Source organism: Pelodiscus sinensis, chromosome 12, assembly GCF_052426305.1.
Source record: "Pelodiscus sinensis isolate ZL-2025 chromosome 12, ASM5242630v1, whole genome shotgun sequence".
Lineage (NCBI taxonomy): Eukaryota > Metazoa > Chordata > Testudines > Trionychidae > Pelodiscus > Pelodiscus sinensis.
This window is the reverse complement of record NC_143063.1, coordinates 6,889,024-6,912,244: the sequence shown is the minus strand read 5'-3', so window position 1 is coordinate 6,912,244 and position 23,221 is coordinate 6,889,024. Positions and strand designations below refer to the sequence as shown.

The 23,221-nt window shown below is 43.2% G+C and overlaps 1 protein-coding gene across 2 annotated transcripts in view; it reads right to left on the bottom strand.

Annotated features, from left to right (window-relative positions):
• Positions 1-6,999: 6,999 nt before the first annotated feature.
• The window catches only part of RSPRY1 (ring finger and SPRY domain containing 1), a 64,644-nt gene continuing 48,422 nt past the window's right edge, over positions 7,000-23,221 (bottom strand). For both annotated transcript variants that reach the window (XM_075940376.2, XM_075940377.2), the window contains 5 exons: positions 14,229-14,340; positions 12,761-12,863; positions 10,963-11,115; positions 8,595-8,699; positions 7,000-7,741 (listed from right to left, as the gene is read on the bottom strand). In XM_075940376.2, coding sequence (XP_075796491.1) covers positions 7,645-7,741; positions 8,595-8,699; positions 10,963-11,115; positions 12,761-12,863; positions 14,229-14,340 — 570 coding nt within the window. In that variant the 3' untranslated portion in view covers positions 7,000-7,644. The remainder of the gene's footprint in view (positions 7,742-8,594; positions 8,700-10,962; positions 11,116-12,760; positions 12,864-14,228; positions 14,341-23,221) is intronic.

Here is a 23,221-nt window from a genome sequence, read left to right as displayed (position 1 = left end):
GCGCGGCGGGGCTCACGCAGCGCGTGACGCCAGGGGGGCGGGGTCCTTCCCGCCTGCTGGGCTTGCGGCTGTGGGGAGGAGTTACAGCCCGCTCGGCCGGGGGATGCTGGCGGCGGGAGCGGGCACAGGGCGCATGCGCGGGCTGAGACAAGGGCGTGGAAGCGAAGCAGCTGGTGGAGCGTGCCTGCCCCCAGCCATTGCAAAGTCCAGGGGGCACCATTCTCAAGCTATCGCTTTTTCTTGCAAGCACAGCATCAGCTATCCTTAGGAAGCAGTTTAAATAACTTTACTGTGATGAACCAGTGCTAAATAAACCCATGTAAAAAGTGCACCCGATGAAGTTGTCATGATTATGAGGGTTAGCCAGCAGCCTGGGAATTAAGGAGTTTACTACACCTAGCCAGGGGTGGAGTGACCAGTAGGAATATACAGTAGGTGGGACTTTCAAACTGGGACAAAGGAATTTGGGTTTTTTCTTTTTCTCCTTTTGTCTCTCTGGGTGAGTCCTCTGCAGCTAGGGGGAGGGAAAAGCATGTTTGTCTGTCTCTCCAAGAAACAATTCTTCACTTTCTATAAGTAGGGTAAAGTTTAGGTAAATCCATCAGGTTTTCTTGTTTTATGATTTGGGTATGGGATCTGATATCTGGCACTGTTTAAAAGATGTTTTGGCTTTTCTTTGAAACTAAGTTCTAGGCCCATGGAGTTTCTCCATGGCTGCGTCTAGACTGGCAAGTTTTTCTGCAAAAGCAGCCAGTTTTGCAGAAAAACTTGCCAGCTGCCTACACTGGCCGCTTTGAATTTGCGCAAGAACAATGACGGTCTAATGTAAGATTGTCAGTGTTCTTCCGCAAATACAATGACTCTCCCATTCGGGAAAAAGCCCTCTTGTACAAATGCTTTTGCGCAAGAGGGCCAGTGTAGACAGCTGAGAAGCTTTTTGGGCAAAAAAGCCCCAATGGCGAAAATGGCAATTGGGGCTTTCTTGCGAAAAAACATTCGTGCCAATCTAGACGCTCTTTTCCACAAATCCTTTTAAAGGAAAAACTTTTCCATTAAAAGCATTTGCGGAAAATCATGCCAGTCTAGACGTAGCCCTTGAGTATATTTTGTTACCTTCCCATCTAGTTATTATGCTTGCAACAGGAATATTGTTGTAATAATAGTTCTTTCTTTTCTTTTTATTAACCTAGCATTGGTTAATTGTGTGCCCTGATTTTTATTCTAGGGGTGAGATTTCCCAAATGATCTTTCCCCTAATCTCGTTATTAATATTTGGGTGGTGATAGCGGAAGTTTTATTCCCAAAATCTAGGGTTTTGAGATTTTGGGGGAAGTTTTATACCAAAGCCTGGTAGATAAGGCTTTGGGGTGCACCTGCTGCCCCCCACTTCTGCATTTATTGTGCCACAGTGGGGAAGGAGCCATGACAAATTGTCACAAAATTATGTGTAATTTAAAATGAATCTTTCCCCCTAGTTCTGCAAAGTGTCCTAATCAGAATCCTAATTAGCAGATAATGTTAAGTGCCACTTGAAATTCTTGTACAGTGGAAACATAGGAGGGTTGGTTCTTGTTCAAAAATGGAATGCAGGCTAATTAGCACTGCCCCAAAAGTTTTAGTAAACCCAGGAGCTGCAATTCTATTGGCGTACTGCCAGGATGCTTTTAGGAGGAACTAGTTCAAGACTGTGAAACTTGTAGATAAACAATTGTGTGTGTTATTAGCACTTAATGCATTCCATTAAGTTGAATAATTCTACTTGTTTTTCACCTTAGAAATATCACAGCTGCCAGGCTAACTCTCTCAGGGTTAGCTAAAGATTTCCTTGGAGGACTGGAGAAATGATGGTGCGTGTAAGGGACTCTTGCACATCAATTGGGGACATTAAGCCTTTGAGCTTCTCTCTCTGCTGTTTTATAACTTAAAAAAATAAACCTCCAAAGCTTGGAAACAACTTCACTACAAATCACTTCTTCCTACAGGTTTCATTTCCTTGGCACCTGTAAAAGCACACATTTTCTTCACTTGTCCTTCAGAGTGTATCTTCACTGAAAGGTAAGCCCACCATTTATTGGACTCAAGTCGGTTACTTGACCCATGGTAGCCCTGGGATTCAGCATATACACTGTTTTGTAACTCTAGATTAAGAAGTTTCTGACCCATGGTGCATAAACATAAGGCTCTGGTGTCCACACTGTAGTGTACACAGTTGAGTCAAAGTAACCATATCCCAGAGTTCCTGGTGCTCCTGCTCCCCTCCCCTCCCCTCAACTGTGGCCATTCTAGCTGTGGGTTGGAGGAAAATTTCACTGCCTGCCAATTACCAGGAGGCAGCTCCCCTACAAAGGCTTGATCAGTTTGCTCTCCATTGCAAACCCAGGAGGATCTCTTGCTCAGCCTTGGATCATGCAGAGGCCTCTTGTGTGGAGACTCAAGGGAGAGTGGCACAACTGGCCCAGGCTGGAACTTTCCCTCAGGACCTTCAAGATGGACACAGCCCCCTGATGGGCCTGCTGGCTGACAGCCATGCACGGCTGCTCGAAGGCCCTGGTGAGCCGCTCAGCCTCTGCCCCCCACCCTGGCAGGAGCATCTCACTCTTTATGTTCACAAAAGTTGTGTAGGTCACAGCATGCAGCCACCGCTTGGGGGACTGTTCCAGTCGCTGTGGTCTAGCCAAGTGAGGAAGCAACAGAACCTCCCTTTCAGATGACCAAAGGTGCACTCCACAACAATGCAGGCCCTACTGAGCCTGCCATTGAAGCATTCCTGGCTTTGGTCAAGGCGTTTAGCGTAGGGCTTCATTAGCCAGGGGAGCAGAGGGTAGGCTGCGTCTCCTACAATGCACATGGGCATGTCCTCATCCCCGACCCTGATGGTGCAGTCAGGGAAGAAAGTGCCAGTATGCATCATCTGAAACAGGCTGAAGTTCCTGAAGACATGGGCACTGTGCACCTTCCCCAGCCATCCAACATAGATGTCTGTGAACTGGTCATGGTGGTCCATGACAGCCTGCAGGACCACTGAAAAGTACCCCTTGTGGTTAGGGGCCTGCATGGGGATATGGGTGCTGTCAGTAGCCCCCCCACACACTTGGGGAGCCTATGGTGGCAAAGCCAGCGACGATGAGGTCCACGTCACCCACGTTGATGACCCTGTGCAGCAGGACGGTGCTGTTGGCCCTCACCACCTATAGAAAGAGACAAATAGAGAAGCACAGAATTTCCAGTCATTGGAAGGTCCCTGAAGCCAGCCCCTCTTTTTCCCCCACACTAGGAGCAACTCCTACTTACCCCATCTCTTGGCAGGGGTTTGTGAAGGCAGGACTGAAAAACCTCCCAGGGAGGAAGCTTCCATCACCACTCCCTTCTCTAGGGTACCTCATTCCAGCAGTTCACTCCCCCCGGGACAATGGCACACGAGAGTCATACCTGCATGAGCAGAGCCCCGATGGTCAATCTCCCTCTGACGATCTGGTTCCCCAGAGCGGAAGCTGTCCAATGTGGCGAGCGTCCAGATAGTGAGGGGAACCTGCTTCTCGAGGGGATGGTGGCTCACATATGGGTGTTCCATCGCGTGAGGGCAGGCGCGCGCCCCTCACGCAGCTCCAGGAAGGTGTCCGTCCGCATGTGGAAATTCCAGAGCTGCTGCTGGTCACTCCATCACTCCATGACAATCTGGTCCCACCAGTTGGAACTGGTGTCCAGTCACCAGAAGCAGCAGTGCACGGTGTGCAGAGGAGTGCAGGTGGGGTTGTGCTGCGTGAGTAGTGTGTGGAGAGGAGAGGCGGTGCCCCACAAGCTGGGGGACCCCCTCTTGCAAAGCCACGAGGGCAGCCTGTAGAAACTGCACCAAGAGGCGCGGCATGAGATTTAGGAGCGGTTGACTGCTGGGCAGGTCCGGCTCCATAGCTGGAGAGCTGTGGTGTCTGCAAGGGCAACCAGCATACACAGTGAGAAGGCTTTGCTATCCCACAAGGAAACTGGCAAAAGAGAGAAGCCTGAGACATGGTTGTACGGGGGGCTGGGGGAGAGGGTCCCTTTAAGCACAAGCCTCAGATAGCCTCAGGCAGCAGCTCCAGGAAGTGACTGCTGTCCTGATGCCCTTCCTGACTTGCTTCCAGGTGGCTTTAATGCAATTCAGCACCCAATGAATGTGGACACTCTTTTGAAATAGCTCAGTGCTATTTCGACAGACCTTTGCTGTGTAGATGTGCTATTTTGAAATAGCTTATTCTGAAATAAGCATGCAGTGTAGATGTACCCTTAGAGACTAACAGACAAAATAAATATACACACACACACACACACACACAGTATAATGGGTTTTCATGGGCAAACCCCACTTCTTCAGATAAGCTTGAGGAAGTGGTTTTGCCCACAAAAGCTCATGATACTATATACATTTAAAAAAATAGATTTTGGTAAGGGACCTCATCAAAGGCTTTCCGGAAATCTAAGTACACTATATCCAGTGGGTCCCCCTTGTCTACATCCCTCAGAGAATTCTAGTCGAGTGGAGATGCATGATTTCCCTTTACAAAAATCATGTTAACTCTTCCCCACCTAATTATGTTCATCATGTGTCTGACAATCCTGTTCTTTACTACACTTTCAACTAGTTTGCCCGGTACTGAAATTAGACTTACTGGTTTGTAATTGCCAGGCTCACTTTAAAAAACTTGGTATCACATTAACTATCATCCAGGCTAGAGCTGTGAATGTTTAACCAGTACACCTCACCCTTAATGGATGAACAGCCTCCCTCCCCACTGTGGATTTGGGCTGCTTTGGCCAGGCTGAAGCACTCCTGCCGCCCCTGGCCTGTCAGGAAACTCTCTCCACCTCTTGTAAACAGTGAGGTGCATTCGCTTTCTCTCTCTACCAGGTAAACAGTGGTTCTTACTCTAAGTTCTTTCTGTACAGCACACAAGAGGAAGCCAATAAAATACTGCTGATAAAAAGAAACCGTCAAAGGTAAAAGTTTACATTTTTAAAAGCAATTTAGGCACTTTGAAGCCTAAGTCTTCTTGTAAGTCTTAAGAGCTCAAAACCGAAGTCATTTAGGTGGTTTTTGAATTCTACTAATCTACCCAGACCAGGGAAAAAGTATCAGCACCTTTCATAAAGACAGATCTATATGGTTTTGGCTCACATGTTCCTTGTAGCATAGACAATGCCTTGGAACTTATAGAACCTGTGTTTTTGCTGTCAGTTTCAAAATTCCAATTGCAAAAATAGTTCTAAGTTTAATGCTTAAGTCTAGAATTTCAGACTGTCTGGGGCAATGATTAGGTCTACTACTGTGTGTGTAGAATACTCAGCACAAGGTGGCTCTGCTCTGGCTGGGACATCTCAGTACTACCATAATAAAAATGGATTTTGGCAGTTAAAATCCATGGGGAAGAATGTTCTGAAATAACTATTTGGAAAATTCAGGAGGAAGCAGGGTTCACAGCAGAATGTTCTTAATGTGTGCATGAGCTACACAGCACGTTAAGCACAAGTTCTCAAGTGGTGCTAGGCCATTTGAACAGGGTGACTTTCACCTTTTGAATTATTGAAGGCATTAAGTGAAAGGAGAAGTTCAAGGGTCTGATTCTGTGAGGTCATCAAGGATCTGAGCTCTGACTGAAGGTGCTCAGCCCACAGTCAAGCCCCAACTATAATTTGTAATTATAGACATTTATTGTACTAATAAATTATATATTTTTTATTTAAATAAAAGCCATCTTGGAGCACAAGATCTCACTACAGAAATCTCAGCTGTTGAATCTGTGTCAAGAAGTGGTGATTTTTTTGGTCTAAATTACTAAGAACATAACAGCTGTAGTAGGTCCGACCAGTGGTTCATCTAGCCCAGTATCCTGTCTGCGGACAGTGGCCAATAGCAGATGCCCCAAAGGGAGGGAACAACAGGCAATCCTCACATTTGTCACCCATTTCCAGACAAACGGGCTAGGGACAACATTCCTACCCATCCTGGCTAATAGCCATTCATAGACCTAACCTCCATGAATTTATCTAGTCTTTTTTTGAATCCTATTAAAGTTCTAGCCTTCACCACATCTGCTGGCAAGGAGTTCCAGATGTTGACTGTGTGCTGATTGAAGAAAAACTTCCTTTGTTTGATTTAAACCTGCTACCTATCATTTGGTGACCCCTAGTTCTTACACTGTGGGAATAAGTACTGTAAGTAACTTTTTTCCTTATTCACTTTCTCCACACCAGTCATGATTTTATCACATCTCCCCTTAGTCTCCTCTTTTCTAAGCTGAAAAGTCCAAGTCTTAAATATTTCTTCATATGGGACCTGTTCCAAACCCTAATAATTTTTGTTGCCCTTTTCTGAACCTACTGTGCATGGATTAGCAAGAAAAGTGTAAAAACTCTGGAGATCCTGAGACAGGTTCTGAAACTGGCAGGAGTTTGTAGAGCACCACTGACTGCCATGGTGTTTCACCGTACACCACTTGAGGATCTGTCTCTGTTTTACTAAATTTATATATACTTGGACTTTGAAAAATCCCATCCAAAGTAGCCTGCTGAAGTGCATTCCTAACAACTAAGGGCACAACTTTATGATAAGAAAGGAGTAAAAAGGAATCACCATTTGATGATCACAACCAAAAAGAAAGTGACTCAAATCCTGCACCCTGTGCAGGGGACCCTGTTTGGGGTTCTCAATGTAAGCAATGTGCATTTTTTTGGTTAAAGACAGTTAAACAGCAGGACTGAATTGCTATTCAAATAACATGTATTTGTTTAAAACAATATTAATACATTTGCTCAGAATTCTTTCCAGAACTTTTCAGAATATAGCTCGATTTCCAAAAATGTACATAACTTGCAAAAAACAATACTGATTAAAAAAAGATGATTGATGGTACCTTAAAAATACCCATAATGTCAAACTGACCCCCATCCTGCTTTATAATTAGTGTAAGATTTCCTCCTGAAAATTACTCTTCTTTTCTCTAAACATGGGTACTGAAATTGAAGTAATTAGAAACACTATGAATGTGAGAATACCACCAATTGTCTGTAGTTAAAAAAAAAAAAAAAGAAGAGAGATCAGAACCTTCTTTGGAATCACTGAGTTATCAAAAATTTGGATTTTTCTACAGTCTCCGCACTTTCTTTTCAAACCAGTCTGTATACAGGTTTCAAGTCTTTCAGCAGTTTAATATTCATTGTCTGAAAACAGAGTCTCTGACCAGCAGGCATATTTTATTCATGACTTCTGCCAAAAATAAGGACTTCAGAGTGAGAGACAGAATGTCCTGGTTTTAGGAGATTATGTACTTCATGTGTATATTTCCAGTGCAATTTTTTTTCAGCACTTGTGATAGGTGAGAGAAAGAGGGGTTTGGGGGAGTGGCGGGGGAGAGAAGACGCTTTTGTAGTCTTGCTTGGAGATAACCAACAGCCATAAAATGTTGAACTATAAGCTTTTATAGCGGCTAAAGCCAGTTCCCCAGCACTGGCAAGTTGGGTTAGTTTATTTCTAAGAAACAGACTATGGTGTAGCATGAAATCTGGTCACGGGCTATGGTTTGATGTGCGTATAGATTGATTAGAGATGCTTGTGTCCTGCAGTATTGGCTGGAATCGATTAGAAATAAGTCCATGATGCTTCTCCATGTGTCATGAAATATGCGAGATCTGTCTGACTCTAGTCTGTATTTCCTGTCGACACAATGGGCAGGTCTCCAGTTGCAAGGCACACTCCATGCACAGGTCACTGAAGAAGAGAAGATCAGTTACAAATCTGAATGTATGCTGATTTTTTTTAAAAAGTAGAATCAATCCGGATGCCAATAAATTCATTCAATACAAACATTTCATTCAACCCCTGTGGAAAAAGGGTCAAAGAGATGGATTTCCTCAATGTGAAGGATAGGTACAGTCTCATCAGCTTCCACTAGAATCAACGGACGCTCACAAGTCTCTGTCTCTTGCAGGAGACCATCCGAATCTTGCAGAATTTAGGTCCTCACTAGAGGCGATTGGGAGAGATATTCTGCCCACCTACTCAATCCTAGGACTTCCTGCTAACTGTCAACATGAATGCCAATGGCAACAGTCACATTATAGGGGAGTCCACAGATCACAGAGCTGGACACTTAGCTGCAAACTCATTTCATACAACTTAAAAACCATCATGGGAATGACATTAGAGGTACTTAATTAACTGTATTTGATCTGGTGACTTGGTAAAAGGATCCAGAGGGCATTAAAAGCCAGTCCCATGCTTTATTTTCTCTAAACAATATTGTATTTTATGTAGAGCTTTTATACTGTACTTATCTCAAGACACTTTCCAGACCAAGGAGTTAAATGTGGTAATGAAGGCACCATAAAGACACACAAAAGCAGGTCTATGTTTAGCAATAGCACACCATAGCCCCGCTGGATATTAAATCTCTTTTGGTGATGGAGATGTTGGCCAAATGACTTGTGTTTATTTATCCTATAGTTTATTTCAAATCTTAGAGAGACAGATTTTTGTGCAAGTGAGGTAGTCAAGAGATGAGCAGAAGTTGTTCTTTCAGAAATGTAGTGCAGACAGACAAGATGTGTTTGTTTAATTTTACCTGTGTCCACATGGCCTGAGTTCTGTGTCTGCTACCTCATCACAGCACAGCGTGCAGCAGTTCTCTCGAATACTCACTTGCTTCAGCAAAGCCAAACGTCTATGTCTGAAATAGACGTACAAGAAAAACACATCAAACTGCACTCCTCAGTAATGGAGCCAGACCAATACCACAGCTCCAGATATTTTTCTACTACACAAATTCTTTATTGTTTGTCAATTAAAAACAAATCAGTAAAAAGACTCCTAATCACGTACAATTATTTGGGACTGTCTAACAATGCTATTTTGGCTACACTGGGGGGATGGTTGGAAGAGGAGGTTAGACTAGATGACTCAATCCATCTTTTTCCATTTCCAATTCCTATGACTTCTGAAATAGAACGTCTAAATGTGAAAAAAAAAATCTCTTATGATTTAGTTTGATAATGGTATATAATAAGAATGGGTTTTAAAAAATTCTCAATATGCACAAAATCTCAGAAACCATATAATATTTTAAGACTGTTTACAACAGGGGTGGGGAATCTCAGGCCCAGGGGCTGGATGCTCAGTGCTCCCCTCCACCCCCGCATTGGGGAACCTGCGTCTGTTGTGGGACCGGAACACACAAACGTCTACTACCCTGGGCCCCACTAGGCTCTGGTGTGCAAGGGGAATGTGGGGAGTGTCTTTCTCCTTCTCAGTCAGGGGCCAGGGCAGTGAGGGGCTTAAAAAAAACAACAACCAAAAACCACTTCTCACTTGTGTGTGGCCCCTGACTGATTTTTCTGTGGGTCACCCCTGGTTTACAAGAACATAGATGCAAAAGGGGACAACCCAACATATCAAGCCACGCAACAACTGGAAAAAAGACCAGGATGTAGACAGGTATGTATGGTGTGTTAGTGTAAGGACATGTCCATGGTACAGAATTAATAAAAGCTTTACTCCATTTGTTTGGATTCTAACAATGGAATTAGAGTTTTATGCTCGGCCAACACCAATACCATGGAATATCAGGTGAGAAATACAGGAAGACAGGCTATAGAACAATTCTTTTTGAACACAACTAGTGCTAAGTAGTTGAAGGGACCTTCTACAATAGATTTAAAAATAAAAAGGAGATTTTCTTGATAAGTTTTGAATAAACATAGGGAAGAGGCTGAAAAAAAAAAAAAGTCAAAAAGTGTATGGTGTACAGTGGGGCCATACTTCTAATCAGTTAGTATTGAGAGAGAAAGATGCCTGAGAAAAATGCATCAGAACTTTCACGGATGAAAGAAAAAATTCTTTCAAAACCCAAGAAATGATAAACTTCAGCTCTAGTTCTCTGCACTCCCACGAGGTAAGAGGAACTCTGGGTGAACCCACGACACAAAGTATAAATGTAGGTTCAGTCCCTTGTTGATTTTTCCCCCCCACTCGCTCTCAGTATTTGTGGGACTTCTGGTACTTGCCAGAAAAGGAATGAAGTGAAACGAGAGAGCAACTCATCTGGAGATGCAGGGTCACTTGGGGCGTGCCAGGAGGATAAGAGCTTTAAGGGTACTGTGACAGACCCTGTTGTTTTGTGTATCCCAGAAGGGTTTGTTTAGCTGTACGCAAGCTGATTCGGTCAGGCACGCGCACAGGAGGCCCTCGTAAGAGGCGAGTTGTCTGACCACAAGAACTATCTTTACACACTAAAAGTTCGGGTTTTGCCCCAGGTCAGATGGTCAGTTAGTGGCCAAGCAGGACCACAAGACACTGGTTCCCAGCACTTAATCACACGTTCACTCGTTATCTAAAGCTAGAATCGAGACTTTCCTTTTGCAGAAATGCAACATTTATTTTATCTAAATCAAAAAGAAGCTCAGAGTATAAATTGGGCCAAAAATAGTTGCCAAAAACAGTTCAGAGTGGTCTTTGGAATAGACTGGCAATTCCACAGCATCCTTCATAATAGGGAAGTATTTTTATTGCGATTAGGAGAAGAGATCAATCACTTCAGGCTTTACAACTGCTTATAAAGTGCATCTACATGGCCAATATCACAAAGGAGGTCACTTTTAAACAAGATTATTTTTCTTCAATTAACTTCAGTTTATACATGGCAGGAACTGCTTCTTACCATGTATTTTAAAGACAGTGCTAGGTAAAATCAGTTTAACTTTAAAACTGCACAGGCAGTGTAGTTTAATGAGTACGGAAGACAGGACAAAAGGTTTTGCTGAAGTGAAGCCTACTCCTTATCTGAAAAGGACATGCTAATCACATCCAGAATGGATCACTTAAAGTTAGATATGTTTTAAGAGCATGCAGTACTAGACCATTTACACCAGAAATTTAACATCCTGTGTCACATTTGTTCACTGTATGAATGTGGCATACCCAGGCAGACAGATTACCTTGGTAAAATTATTTTCTCCTCTGCTGTCAGGAAGGCATAGTCATTAAAGGTGCTAAATTTGACTGAAGGCGAATACTTGAAAGGTTTTGCTCCAAAATTGAACTCACACTGTTGGTAGGACATGAAACTAGCTGCAGCAAAAAAGCCAGATCTGCAATTTGAAGGAAAGCATGAACATCAGAAAGTTGTAGTGTAGACAGAACACACTGGATAGGAAGACACCTTTATAATTGTACCAAAAGCGCGCTCATCCTGGGACAAGACTCCCAATAGTATAAGCCAGCCAGTGTTACTTAGGAGAGAAATTCCAGGGTAACTGATTTTAACAGCCCTTTCTTTACTTGATTCTTTATTTCTGAATTTAATTAAGATATGTGAACCAAGTCCATAGCCACTTTCTGTCAGAGCTTCCACTGGCTACAAACAGGATAAGTTGCACCTACGTGGAAGGTAAACACATGCGCCTGAGTAGGTGAAAACACTATTTTCCTTCCAACTGATACACAACCTAACAAGAATACCTGATTTGTCCCAAATGGGGCTGTTCGTTGGTACTCGGGGAACCTGTTCAAATACAAAGGGTTCACATCACTACCCCTATTTTTCCCTGATTTAACACAGCACAATATTTGGGGAGCACCAAGCAAATTAGGAGTGTGCAAAAAAGTTGACATCTGAAGCAATAAGAACAAGGTTTTATTCTTTTATCTCCAAGAGAACCAAATTCCACATTATAACATTGCACGTGTCCCATAAGTTGCTACAATAATGTTGGGATTTCCATTTCCTTTAGAACTAGTTTTGCGGGGTGAAGTGCTTCAGTGCATGAATAGTGCTACACTGTTACATAGCTTCTTAGGCATCTTAAATCAAGAATCTCTCTTGATATATCAGAAATTTTAAGATTTTTGTTCTGCATACTACTTCACAAAGAAAAGGCAAACTGTCAAAGCTTACTAGGGGAGGCACGTACACAGTTTTAACAGGAGTTGTGTGTATAAGTATAGCTTCTTTGTGTAGCATCAGTTTGGATCCCAATAAGTCACTACACTGAAACAGAGGGAACTATTCATAACAGTAAAGTTAAGCACATGCATGAATGTTTGCCGGGCTCGGCCTTTGGTTATTTTTCAAAACCTCAAGCAAAGATCCTTTCATTAGCTCTCCAAGTGCTTGGATTACTCTGCACTGAAAATAGCTTGAGAATCACTGATCAGTCCTATTTATACCCAGGGCCATACAGCGAACAGTACACAATAACCAGTTAACGTTCAACACATTTCTCTCCTACTTTCTAGGATCAGAATCTGGCCTTAGACTAATTACACTTGTATAAATCCACAGTAATGTAATTGGATTTAGGCAGATACACGCTTCACCCCTGGATACACGCTGGGGTGAATAAGAACAGAATCTGGGCACAGCAATATATATGATTATTTTGGCTGTGAGGTGGTGATTATGCAAGCTGGAAAGTGTTTGTTACATTTCTGTTGGATTTTCATGTTACTGTAGTGTCAGCTTGACACTACAAAAAGCTGTATTAAACTTGGACTAAAAAAAGTGTTTGCTTTGGCCCTTGAATCCATTTGTAAATTCATTCCTCATATCATTGGAGTTTAACTCCCAGTATTTTCAATAAGGAACTTTGCTTAAAAGTAATAGCATCTACAACTAGTAAATATTAATTTACTGTGAAACGAAATCAGAATTTGATTTTTTTCTTTTAAAGAGAGAGAATCGTTATCCATATGCACTTTAATTCTTGTCTCTTGTCAAAATGAAAATATACTTACACGGCAGATGAAAACACTTGCTTTTCAGCAGGAAGCTGGTTTCCATTTAGATAGAAGATCATTTGCTTTTCTTGCAAATCTAGTAAAAATCCTATTGTGTCTCCTTATGTGCAAAAACAAAAATATTTTATAATTATAAAGTTTGATATCTATGGTCTTTAACAAATAAAACAAATATGGTTGGGAGCTGGAGGTGCTGATCATTGAGGATTGTTGACTGAATAGTTTCGCTAAGGAGAGACTAACAGAAAACAACCTACCACTATCTGAATAAGCACTAAGGAGCGAGAAGAGTTATTTAGCATAGTAAAAAGAGAATAATGAGGGGGAAATTGGATGAAAATAGGAAAGGAAGATATAGGTTGATTTGCACACAAACAGCTACATATAGGCTACGTCTAGTCTGCAGAGTTATGTAGGGAAAAAATATACAAATGGTGAACCGCAATTTGAGTTTCTTTTTCAGTTTTTTTCAGAAGAGGCTTTTCCCAAATTTGGCCTATCCACATGAGGCCAAATTTTGGAAAAACCTCCTCTTTCAGCACATTCCTTATTCCTCATACAATGAGGAACATAGGGATGCCGAAAGAACGCATCCGCTTTTTTTGAAACAGTTTTTGGATGCAGCAGAGCTTTTCTGGGACACCGGAGCTTTGCAGTGTAGACATAGCCTCAAAGAACATTAACATTGCTAAGTAAAATACTCAAAAGTTAGCAAATGCAGGCTTTAGGGTTACCTCTTTCCATTCCCTCCCCTGGCTGGAGCATGGCCATTGCAGACAATTTTGAGGGAATTTAGCTGCCAAAATCTAAAGAAGTTTCTACCAAGCATATGCAAATGGAGACATTTTAAAGGTTTTACAACTTGGGCAAATTTGGGTTGATTTTCATGGATGTTAGAGCACATCCCTAGGAAGACGGGAAGCGGGGGGGGGGGGGGAGGCCAGCTTGTTCCTCCCAATTTTCAAGTTCCTACTCAAAAGCATAAGGACACTATAGCTTCTCAAAACAAAGTTTCCTCCTTTCTTATACAGGGCAAAACAATGCATTTCCCAAACCTTGTTCTTAGAAATAGCCAAACTATATTTGCCAAAGCTTTAAAAAAAAAATCAGTCTGAGGCGCAAACACAACATGAAACATTTCTGCCTGAATGATTTAAGTTTGGCAAAGTTGTAAGTAACCAAAAACATGCTCTTATTACAGAAAGTGCCACCTTAAGGTTGGACTGTTACTTACAGCAATGCCTGTAATAACTAGTGGGGAGGGGGATGACCCCCCCAAAATGAGGTCATTTTGGCTATGTAATGTCTCCATGGGAAGTGGCAAGACTGGTAAGAAGTTGGCGATCGTCAGACTTTCTGAAACTGGTAATAAACTCCAAATGGAGGCTACTGCTGCTGTGAGTATACCAGACAAGTTCTATGGAGAAAGCAGGCTAGGATAACTGCCACAAGATGAAGTAAATACCTTCTTTCCAACAGGGATGGGAATGTGGTTTACTTCTGGCATTATACCAAATCAGCTGCCGGCAGCCATCATATGCACAGGAGTACTCATCGTCCCCAATACCGTAACCTTCCTTTAGATAAACAAAGCAGAGCATTTTAATCTCCAGTCACTCCTGTTCTGTGAGAAAGGGCTAGAGGTCTATTTTTATATAATCAAACCATTCATTCTAACAATGTCAGCAGGGTTTTTATATTCTGCTTTCTCTCACAAACACCCACATACCCCTCATTCATCCAGTTTCACTTTCTTATGCTTCTTTTTACTTACAAATGCATCAAAACTACACATAAGAATGGCCACACTGGGTCAGACCAAAGGTCCATCTAGCCCAGTATCCTGTCTGCCGACAATGGCCAGTGCCAGGTGCCCCAGATGGGGTGGACCAAAGACAATGATCAAGTAATCTGTCTCCTACCATTCTTCTCCAGCCTTTGACAAACAGAGACTAGGGGCACCATTCCTTAACCCCTGGCTAATAGCCTTTTATGGACCTAACCTCCATGAATTTATCTAGCGCTTTTCTAAACTCTGTTATAGTTCTAGCCTTCACAGCCTCCTCTGGCAAGGAGTTCCACAGATTGACTGTGCGCTGCATGCAGAAGAACTTTCTTTTATTAGTTTTAAACCTTCTACCCATTAATTTCATTTGGTGTCCTCTTGTTCTTATATTATGGGGACAAGTTATGCAACATTCTTATCGAGGCATATTTACTCCCCCCTCCCTCCAAAATCCTTTGGAAGAGATACATTCAAGGTCAAATGAATTTTCTCTGATCCCTTTTATTCATATTCCCTTTTAAAGAAATAATTAGGAGTGAATTTAATACTCATGAAAGATGCATTAACTGAACCTTAGAATGAGCAGGTACAGGTGAGCGTCACCTCAGTGTATACACCTCATTCCTGTGCTGTGTTCAGCAAACAGAATGAGTCAGTGTTAAGAATCAGGGCATTTGCTGAGTAACTGAGCATGAGCAGAGATCGCAGAGGTATTGGTTGCAATGTTTTCCAAAGGTCACAGATGGAGCATGGTATGCTGCAGGGGTCAGCAACCTTTCCGAAGTTGAGTGCCAAGATTTAACCCTCCTGCCCTGGGTCATGCTGCTCTCCTGGTAGGGGGGAAAGGCTCTCTTCATCATGCGCCCCCTGGACCACCTGGGTCAATGCAAACCTTTCCGGTTGCTAATGGAATCTCTCTCTTAAGTACATAAGAGTAATTAACAGCCTGAGCCATTTTGCTAGTGCTGAAGCTGGGGAGAACTGTTTAATTTAAGTTATTAAACAGATTAAGCATTTTAACTCTCATGTTAGTTTATCAAACTTCATTTTAAATAAAGTAAAACATTATGTCCAACACAAAAGGTTTCAACGTTTTCTTTATGATGGGTGGGAACCCTTTTTGGGTTGGAGGGGGTAACTCACCCACAGAAAAATCAGTTGGGGACCATACAAGTCAGAAGCAAAAAAACTCCTCCAAAAACCCTCAACCCTCATTGATGTGGCCCCCAACTGAGACACCTCATTCTTCTGGCACTCCAGCCCCATGGAATGAAGGGAAGGGACAGGGAGGACTGAGGTTCAGGGCTTCCCATAGGCCAGATTTACGTTTTTGGGGTTCTGGGGTTAGTAGATTTTGTGGACCCCCTTAGGCTTTGATATGGGAACAAAAATGAGGGGTTTAATGTGCAGGGATGCAGGACGTGGTGAGGAGGGCAGGATATGGAAGGGAGTTTAGCAGCACACGAAGGTGTGGGATGGAGGTACAAGAGGGAGTTCGGAGGTAGGAGGGGGTTGGAGGAGTTATGCAGAAAAGTTGAGGGTGAGAACACAGCCAAATAGCTATCTGGAGAAGGAGGTAAAGAAGTAGGAAGTAAAGGAAAGTGCAGCTTCTGCAAAGAAAAACTGTATCCCTCTCCCATCTTCCCTCTGCTCCAGCCTCACTCGGCTCAGCCCCATGATCTCCCCATTGCCCCATGCCCCTTAGTGCAACCCCTGCCCCTCCCATCCTGTCCTCCTTCACCCCTCCTCCTGTCCCCTCATTTCTGTGCCCTCAGCACACTCATGGAGAGGGCAGCAGTGCTGGAGTGAGGAGAGGCAGGGTGGGGGCAGTCTCTCTTCCCTGCCCAGACTGGCCCTTTGCCTGCAGCTCCCGGGCTGGGGCAGGCAGAGCCCGGGGCTGCCCAGGGCTGGCTCCAGCCCAGCCAGGCACAGTGGGGTGCTGGGGAAGGGGCTCCCTGACCCTGCACCACAGAGAGCAGCCTGGCACACCACGTGTGCTGGCCACCCAGCCCTGCCCCCTCTCAAAGCAAGAAGCCTGTAGCAAGGAAGGAGGGAATTAACGCCTTAGCTTCCAGGACCTGCATGTGCACGCTGGCCAGGGGCAGCCCCAGGGATGGGCGGGTTCTCCTCTTGCCCTCCCACCCCAGCAAGGAGCCAGAGCTGCTGCTCTAGCCTGCAACTGTGTGGCTAAGGCTGGAGCCACAGCACGAGCTCCTGGCTATGCATGGGGTAGGGGTGGGGCTGAGCTCCTGCCCCCATGCCACAGGAAATCGGCTGGCGTGCTGCTTGTGGCATGCGTACTGGGGATTGCCAACTCCTGGTCTGGTAACAGCACAAGACTGCAAGTCAGGAGTTACGGGATTTATTTGTGACTCTGCCAGCAACTGGTTGGGAGATACCGGGCGAGTCTCTGAACTTCTGGGTTTCAGGTCCTCCACACTTATAAAATAGGGATCAAGTTTGCCTACCTCTCCAGGGATACTGTAAGAATTAGTGTCTGCTAAAAGCTAAAGTCTCCTGGAATGAGAGAGACTACACATTTTATATATTGATTAATACAGGCTAGAGTATCTTTGCAACACATCTAGGTTCTTTCTTTTGAATCGCTGGGCACCAAAATAGATGCTCCTTTTCCCCCTCCTCTCCTCCACACCGTCAACCAGCCTGACATCAATGACCGTAAAAGAATGTCTAGGAAGGCATGCCCCCTTCTTCAGTGTAATTGATTTTCAAGAAGCATTTGATAGCCTGCATTTGATGTGACTATCTGAACATTGGCTGGCACAAATTAATTTTTTTTTAACCCCCCCCCCCCCCCACACACTTCAACCCCCCATTTCTAAAATAAATTAAAATAAATTAAAATCTTTTAAACATCTTTTTGATAGCCTGCACAAACATACACTGTGGAGTATTCTTCAGTCCTAGCCATCTTAACAGAGATGGGCAGTGCTCTAAAAGATGAGCAATCAGACAGGAGTGGTTGATATCAGTGAAACATGGTTGCATTTTATCTCCACGTCTGGCATTGTTTACCACAGACCCAAAAATAAAGAAGTTCATTAGCCACAGAAACATGAATATAGCATGGACAGGTGGCCAATGCCTAGATGACCTAGACACTGATGTCATTGTGGTACTGAGCAGCACCTTCAAAAATAAAGACAGATAACTCAATGACACTACAACAAATATCCTTGAAACCCAGATATCAAGTGATAACATCACATTAGAAGGCAATTACTCTACCTGGACACTACCATATTAATTAACCACTACCTCAAAAAGGAAGCGACATCAAGACCAGGAAAGGCCTCTACAATATTCAGTAAACTTGACAATGTATCAGGGATGTAACAGTGTAGTCAATTAATTAATTAGAATTAAACAATAAGCTTTTGTAGAGTATAGACCCCCGCCCCGGCCAGCAAATTTTTTAGTGGGCTGGCCAGCAGCCCAGCTCACTCCTGGCTTGCACTGGGTCCAGGACTTACCCCCGCTGTGGCTAATTTAAAGTAAATTAGGAGGCAGGCGGGAAGGAAGCCTGGCTCAGTTTTGGCTCGCGCTGGGTCCAGGAGCTCAGATCTGCCTCTGCCCCTCCCTAGACAGGGACTGCTGCCATCCCACACTAATAACCAGTTGATATAGAGGCAGCAACCCGGTTCCCATTGCAGACCAGCTCCCGCCTGGCACCAGACGCTGCTGCCTCTGATACTGAGGCAGCAGCACAGAGTGGCAGGGGGCTCTTCTGGAGCGGGGCTGGAGCGCACTGGCTGCCGGCCCCACCCCTGGGAACTATAGAATAGTCGAGTAACGGATACAAATTCATGAGGTTAATCAACAATTCAATTAACCGATAACTAACATCCTTACAATGTATGGCAATCAAATACATTCAGCAGTAGAACAAAACTGACTACTTTTGATTTAAACATCAGCTTGGTGCTAACAAAGGGCTGCAAGACCTGAAGATCAGCTAAAATGTTAGAAATCTAGAGGTTTTCTAAAAATAAGGGCCTAGAAAAGATTCTGGGCATTGATTACAATGACTTCATCACCAGTGAAGAGAAGTCACCAACCAGTAGCTCATTTCCACTAGAATCAGAAGACCTGCACTTTGGATGCTAATACAGACTTCATCACGAAGCGGTCAAGTGGAAAGCAAATGGTACGAGGAAACAAGGGCACCCATGAAACTTTTGCAGAACAACCCTTAGAACTGAGGACAGACTAGCCCAACTGAACATCATAGAGCCAACAGCAAATGACAGACAGGAATGGAAAAAAAAAAGTCTCTGCCCAGTGCGCCAATACTGTTGCAGGAAGGATATAAAAGCACGTTCCATATACATGTGACTACCTGAACATTGGCTGGGACAAATTAATTTTTTTAACCCCCCCCCACACACACGTCAACCCCCCATTTCTAAAATAAATTAAAATAAATTAAAATCTTTTAAACAAAAAGACTACCAGGAATACCCAAGAAAAGAAAGGGGAGGGAGGGAGAGGAAAGCTGTTAAATAGAGACATCATCTCAACTCTCTCCATTTAGAAATTCCTCACAGGAAGCACAGCAGACAGAAAAAAAAACAAACCACAAGCAAGCTGTCAAGCTACTCAAAATGAGTGGAAAAAAAATCTTTTAAGCCTCTTACAGTTCTAAGAACGGGTGGGTTGCTGTTTTAGTTCACAAACAGTTTCCATTACATTTAGTTGGCAACTTCTGGTATTCCAGACAGCACTGCAAATGTAACAAAATTGCAAGCTTGTGTTGTAGGGAAGGGGCCATATTTAGACATGATGCAATTAGATGCGCAAGGAGAGGGGAGTAGTTTACATGAATGAAAGTAAGGGAGAGGATTGCAGGAAGAATAACTAATGGGGACAGGGAATCTACTTGATCTTATTCCTCTCTACATCATCCTGTTAGCTTCCTCTTACTGTATGCTTCTCCTCCATTCCCTTGCCATGTACCAACATCTAGATCACTGCTCTGTAACTGGTCCATGATGCATATAAGTTTTGGAATTGAACAGTTTTAACTCTGGTGTTTCTTGTATTAAAACAACAACAACAACCACCCCCATCACACAATCAACACCCCCTGCAATCTCTGCCCTTATCAATGTTATGATGACCAGAATGATTGTGGTAATGTGAGTATTTTAAACTGATTGACTAGCAAGTAGATCTGTTGCTTGTTGACTATCAAGGAATGAGTTTATGCTACATGATGATCTTGTTAGCTCTGCAGAGTCAACAAAATAAAGAAGACCTGGACTATATTTCTGGCACATACACAGAGTTGTTAATTAAGGACCATACTCTGTTTCCACTACTGTGAATGGTAAAATGCAAATTGATCTCAGTAGTATCAGGACAGGACCATAAATTCCTATTGCAGAACTGTTAGTAGTGATTATGGGTGAGCCAAAAAGCGGGATTTTCAGATGCTGGAGTGAGATTGCAAAGATGACAACCAGAAAAGCCCTCTTTCCTTGTAAGCTTAACACACCTAATATGTAATCGTTGTAACAGACTCCATTAAAAAAAAGCAGAATAGAAGGCACTAACAGTAGTGTTCAGGTTGAGATTAACAAGCCTAACAATTCTACAACAAGGCTGCCATGATGACCTTTACACTACCCCCATTTTGTCTGATTATACCTGAGTTTACAAGAGCCTGCAAATTAAAAAACCAAGGCTAAAAAAACCCAAATAATAACCTCCCACCCCACACACAAAAATCACACCACAAAAAGGTTTTTACCTTCACAATAAAGACTACTATGCCTTCTCAGTAAAGATTATATGTTTAAAAAAAAAGTTCACCCATAAAACTTGCCACGGGTAAACAGAACTTTGAAAGGCAGGATAAGTAACTAGATGTGACTGGCAAGGTACCTGCTTGAAATGAAGAATGAAATCAGTGCTTAATGCTAATGATGTCACCAAGTGACATTTATACCTGTTTTGCACTATTTTCAGTCTCTGATTCTCTGGTGGTTTTCATATTTGTATGAAGCTTATTATTGAAGGGCAGAGCAAAGAACATTTGGCATGCTATTGCCACATATGTACTTTTTCCACAGGAAATTAATCTTTCCTGTCACAAAAATGGAAAGCTTCAAATTCCTTGCGCCAGACTGAAAGAAAGTCATAGACCTAGGGCTGGAAGAGAACTCAGGAGGTCATCGAGTCCAGCCCCCTTCCCAACGCAGAACCAACCCCAACTAAATCATCCCATCCAAGGCTTTGTCAAACCAAAACAAAACAAAAAAACAACCCCCCTCCCCAAAAAACAAAAACAAAACTTAAAAACTTCTACGGATGGAGATTCCATCACCTCCTAGGTAACCCATTCCAGTGCTTCACCACCCTCCTAGGGAAATAGTTTTTCCTAATATCCAATCTAGACCCCCCCCCCCCCCTGCAACTTTATACCATTTCTCCTCGATCTATCAGCCATCACTACTGAGAACAGCCTCTCCATCTTCTTTGGAACCTTCAAGTACTTGAAGGCTGCTATCAAATCCCCCCTTATTTAATCTGCAGAAGAGAAGAGTAAGCCTAAACCCCTCAGCCTCTCCTCATAAATCATGTGCTCCAACCCCCTAATTTTTGTTGCCCTCTGTTGGACCTGAGTCCACATTTTTTCTGTAATGTGGGGCCCAGAACTGGACACAATACTCCAGATATGGCCTAACCAGTGCAGAATAAGGAGGAATCATCACTTCTCTAGATCTGCTGGAAATGCTCCTCTTAATGAACCTGAACATGTCACTAGCCTCCTTGGCTACCAAGAACACCCTATTGGCTCATATCTAGCTTCTCATTCACTGTAATCCCCAGGTCCTTTTCTGCCAAACTGCTGCTTAGCCAGCCAGTCTGCAAGTTTTTTCTGGCAGAAAATATGCTAATGAGGGACTCATTAGCATGAGTCAATCTCTTTAGCATATTTTCTGCTACCGTATATACTCGAGTATAAGCCGACCCGAATATAAGCCGAGGCACCTAATTTTACCACAAAGAACTGGGAAAAAGTATTGACTCGAGTATAAGCCTAGGGTAGGAAATGAGGCAGCTACTGGTAAATGTAAAAAATGAAGACAGATACCAATAAAATTACATGAATATTTATTTCAAAGAAAAACAATAACCTAGCTCCGTAAGTGGAAAAGGGGGTCAACAAAAACAATATGGTATCAAAAATACCGTAACTTTAAAAGTACAACAACCTTAGCTCAATCAGCAACCAAGCTAACACACAAGAGCTAAAATCCTTCAAAACTGGAGTTCTCCTCCTCATCATCTGTATGTCCAAACAGAGCTTCAGCTGGTGTGAGGTTATCAGCATAGACATTGTCATCATCACTGACAAACTATTATGGAGTAGTTTTTTAAGAAAGCATATTGGAATGTATTTAACTCACTTAGAAGCAGTCCCAGCTCTACGCACATCAAAATGCAGTATGTAGAAAAAGTTGAAAGAAAAATATAGTAAATCTGCCCTCTTCCACAACAAGTAAAAATAGCACCTAATGTAGCATCATTGCCAATCTACAGCAGCTATTCAAGTACATGAAAGTTTAAGTAAAATACTTCCAACTTAATCTTAGAAATGTTTTATACCCTTTTAATATATCATTTTTTAAAAAGTTCCTATAAAGCTACATGTGGCATTTCATTTCTTTTCACAAGTTTTAGGAACTGAACTGAGCACTTTTAATATGCTCTGGATTATAAATTCTCTTTAAAAGTTTATTGTGAAATACTGGCAAAACCAATTGTCATTCAACTGGTATATAAACGAGACCCAAGAGTATAATGAATTTCTATCTACAACATTTAGTCAAATCCACCAGGGAAGGGCAGTAATTTCTTTTAAAGTAGAACCCTTTAATTGTTCCTACGTACCTTCCAATATTCAGTTGTATTAAATACATTTCTTCAGACAATTGTCCTAGTATTCAGTCTTTCTTGTGTTTAGTGCACTAACAATCTGGCGTAAGTTACTGTACTAATATGAAACTATTCAGCAGTTTGACAGATTAAATATTTTTAATAAAACAGTACAGGCAGTCCCCGGGTTACGTACAAGATAGGGACTGTAGGTTTGTTCTTAAGTTGAATCTGTATGTAAGTCGGAACTGGCGTCCAGATTCAGCCGCTGCTGAAACTGACCGCCAGTTCTGACTTACATACAGAATCAACTTAAGAACCCCAAGCGTCCCCAAGTCAGCTGCTGCTGAAACTGATCAGCAGCTGATTCCAGGAAGCCCGGGGCAACTCTGCCTGGGGCTTCCTGTAGTCAGCACTGGTCAGTTTCAGCAGAAGCTGACTTGGGGACGCCTGGGGCAGAGCAGCTGGGGTGCTGCTGGGTTGCTCCAGTAGCGCCGCTCCTGGGTGCTACTGGACCAACCTAGCAGCACCCCATCTGCTCTGCCCCAGGCGTCCTGATTCAGCCGCTGCTGAAACTGACCAGCAGCAGCTGAATCAGGACCTGGGGCAGAGCAGCTGGGGTGCTGCCGGGTTGGTCCAGTAGTGCCCAGAGCGGGCGCTGCAGGACCAATCGGCAGCGCCCCAGCTGCTCTGCCCCAGAGTCCAAAACAAAAGCCTGGTCTGCTGGGGGGGAGGGGGGGGGGGAGAGGAGCACACTAGCTGCGCCC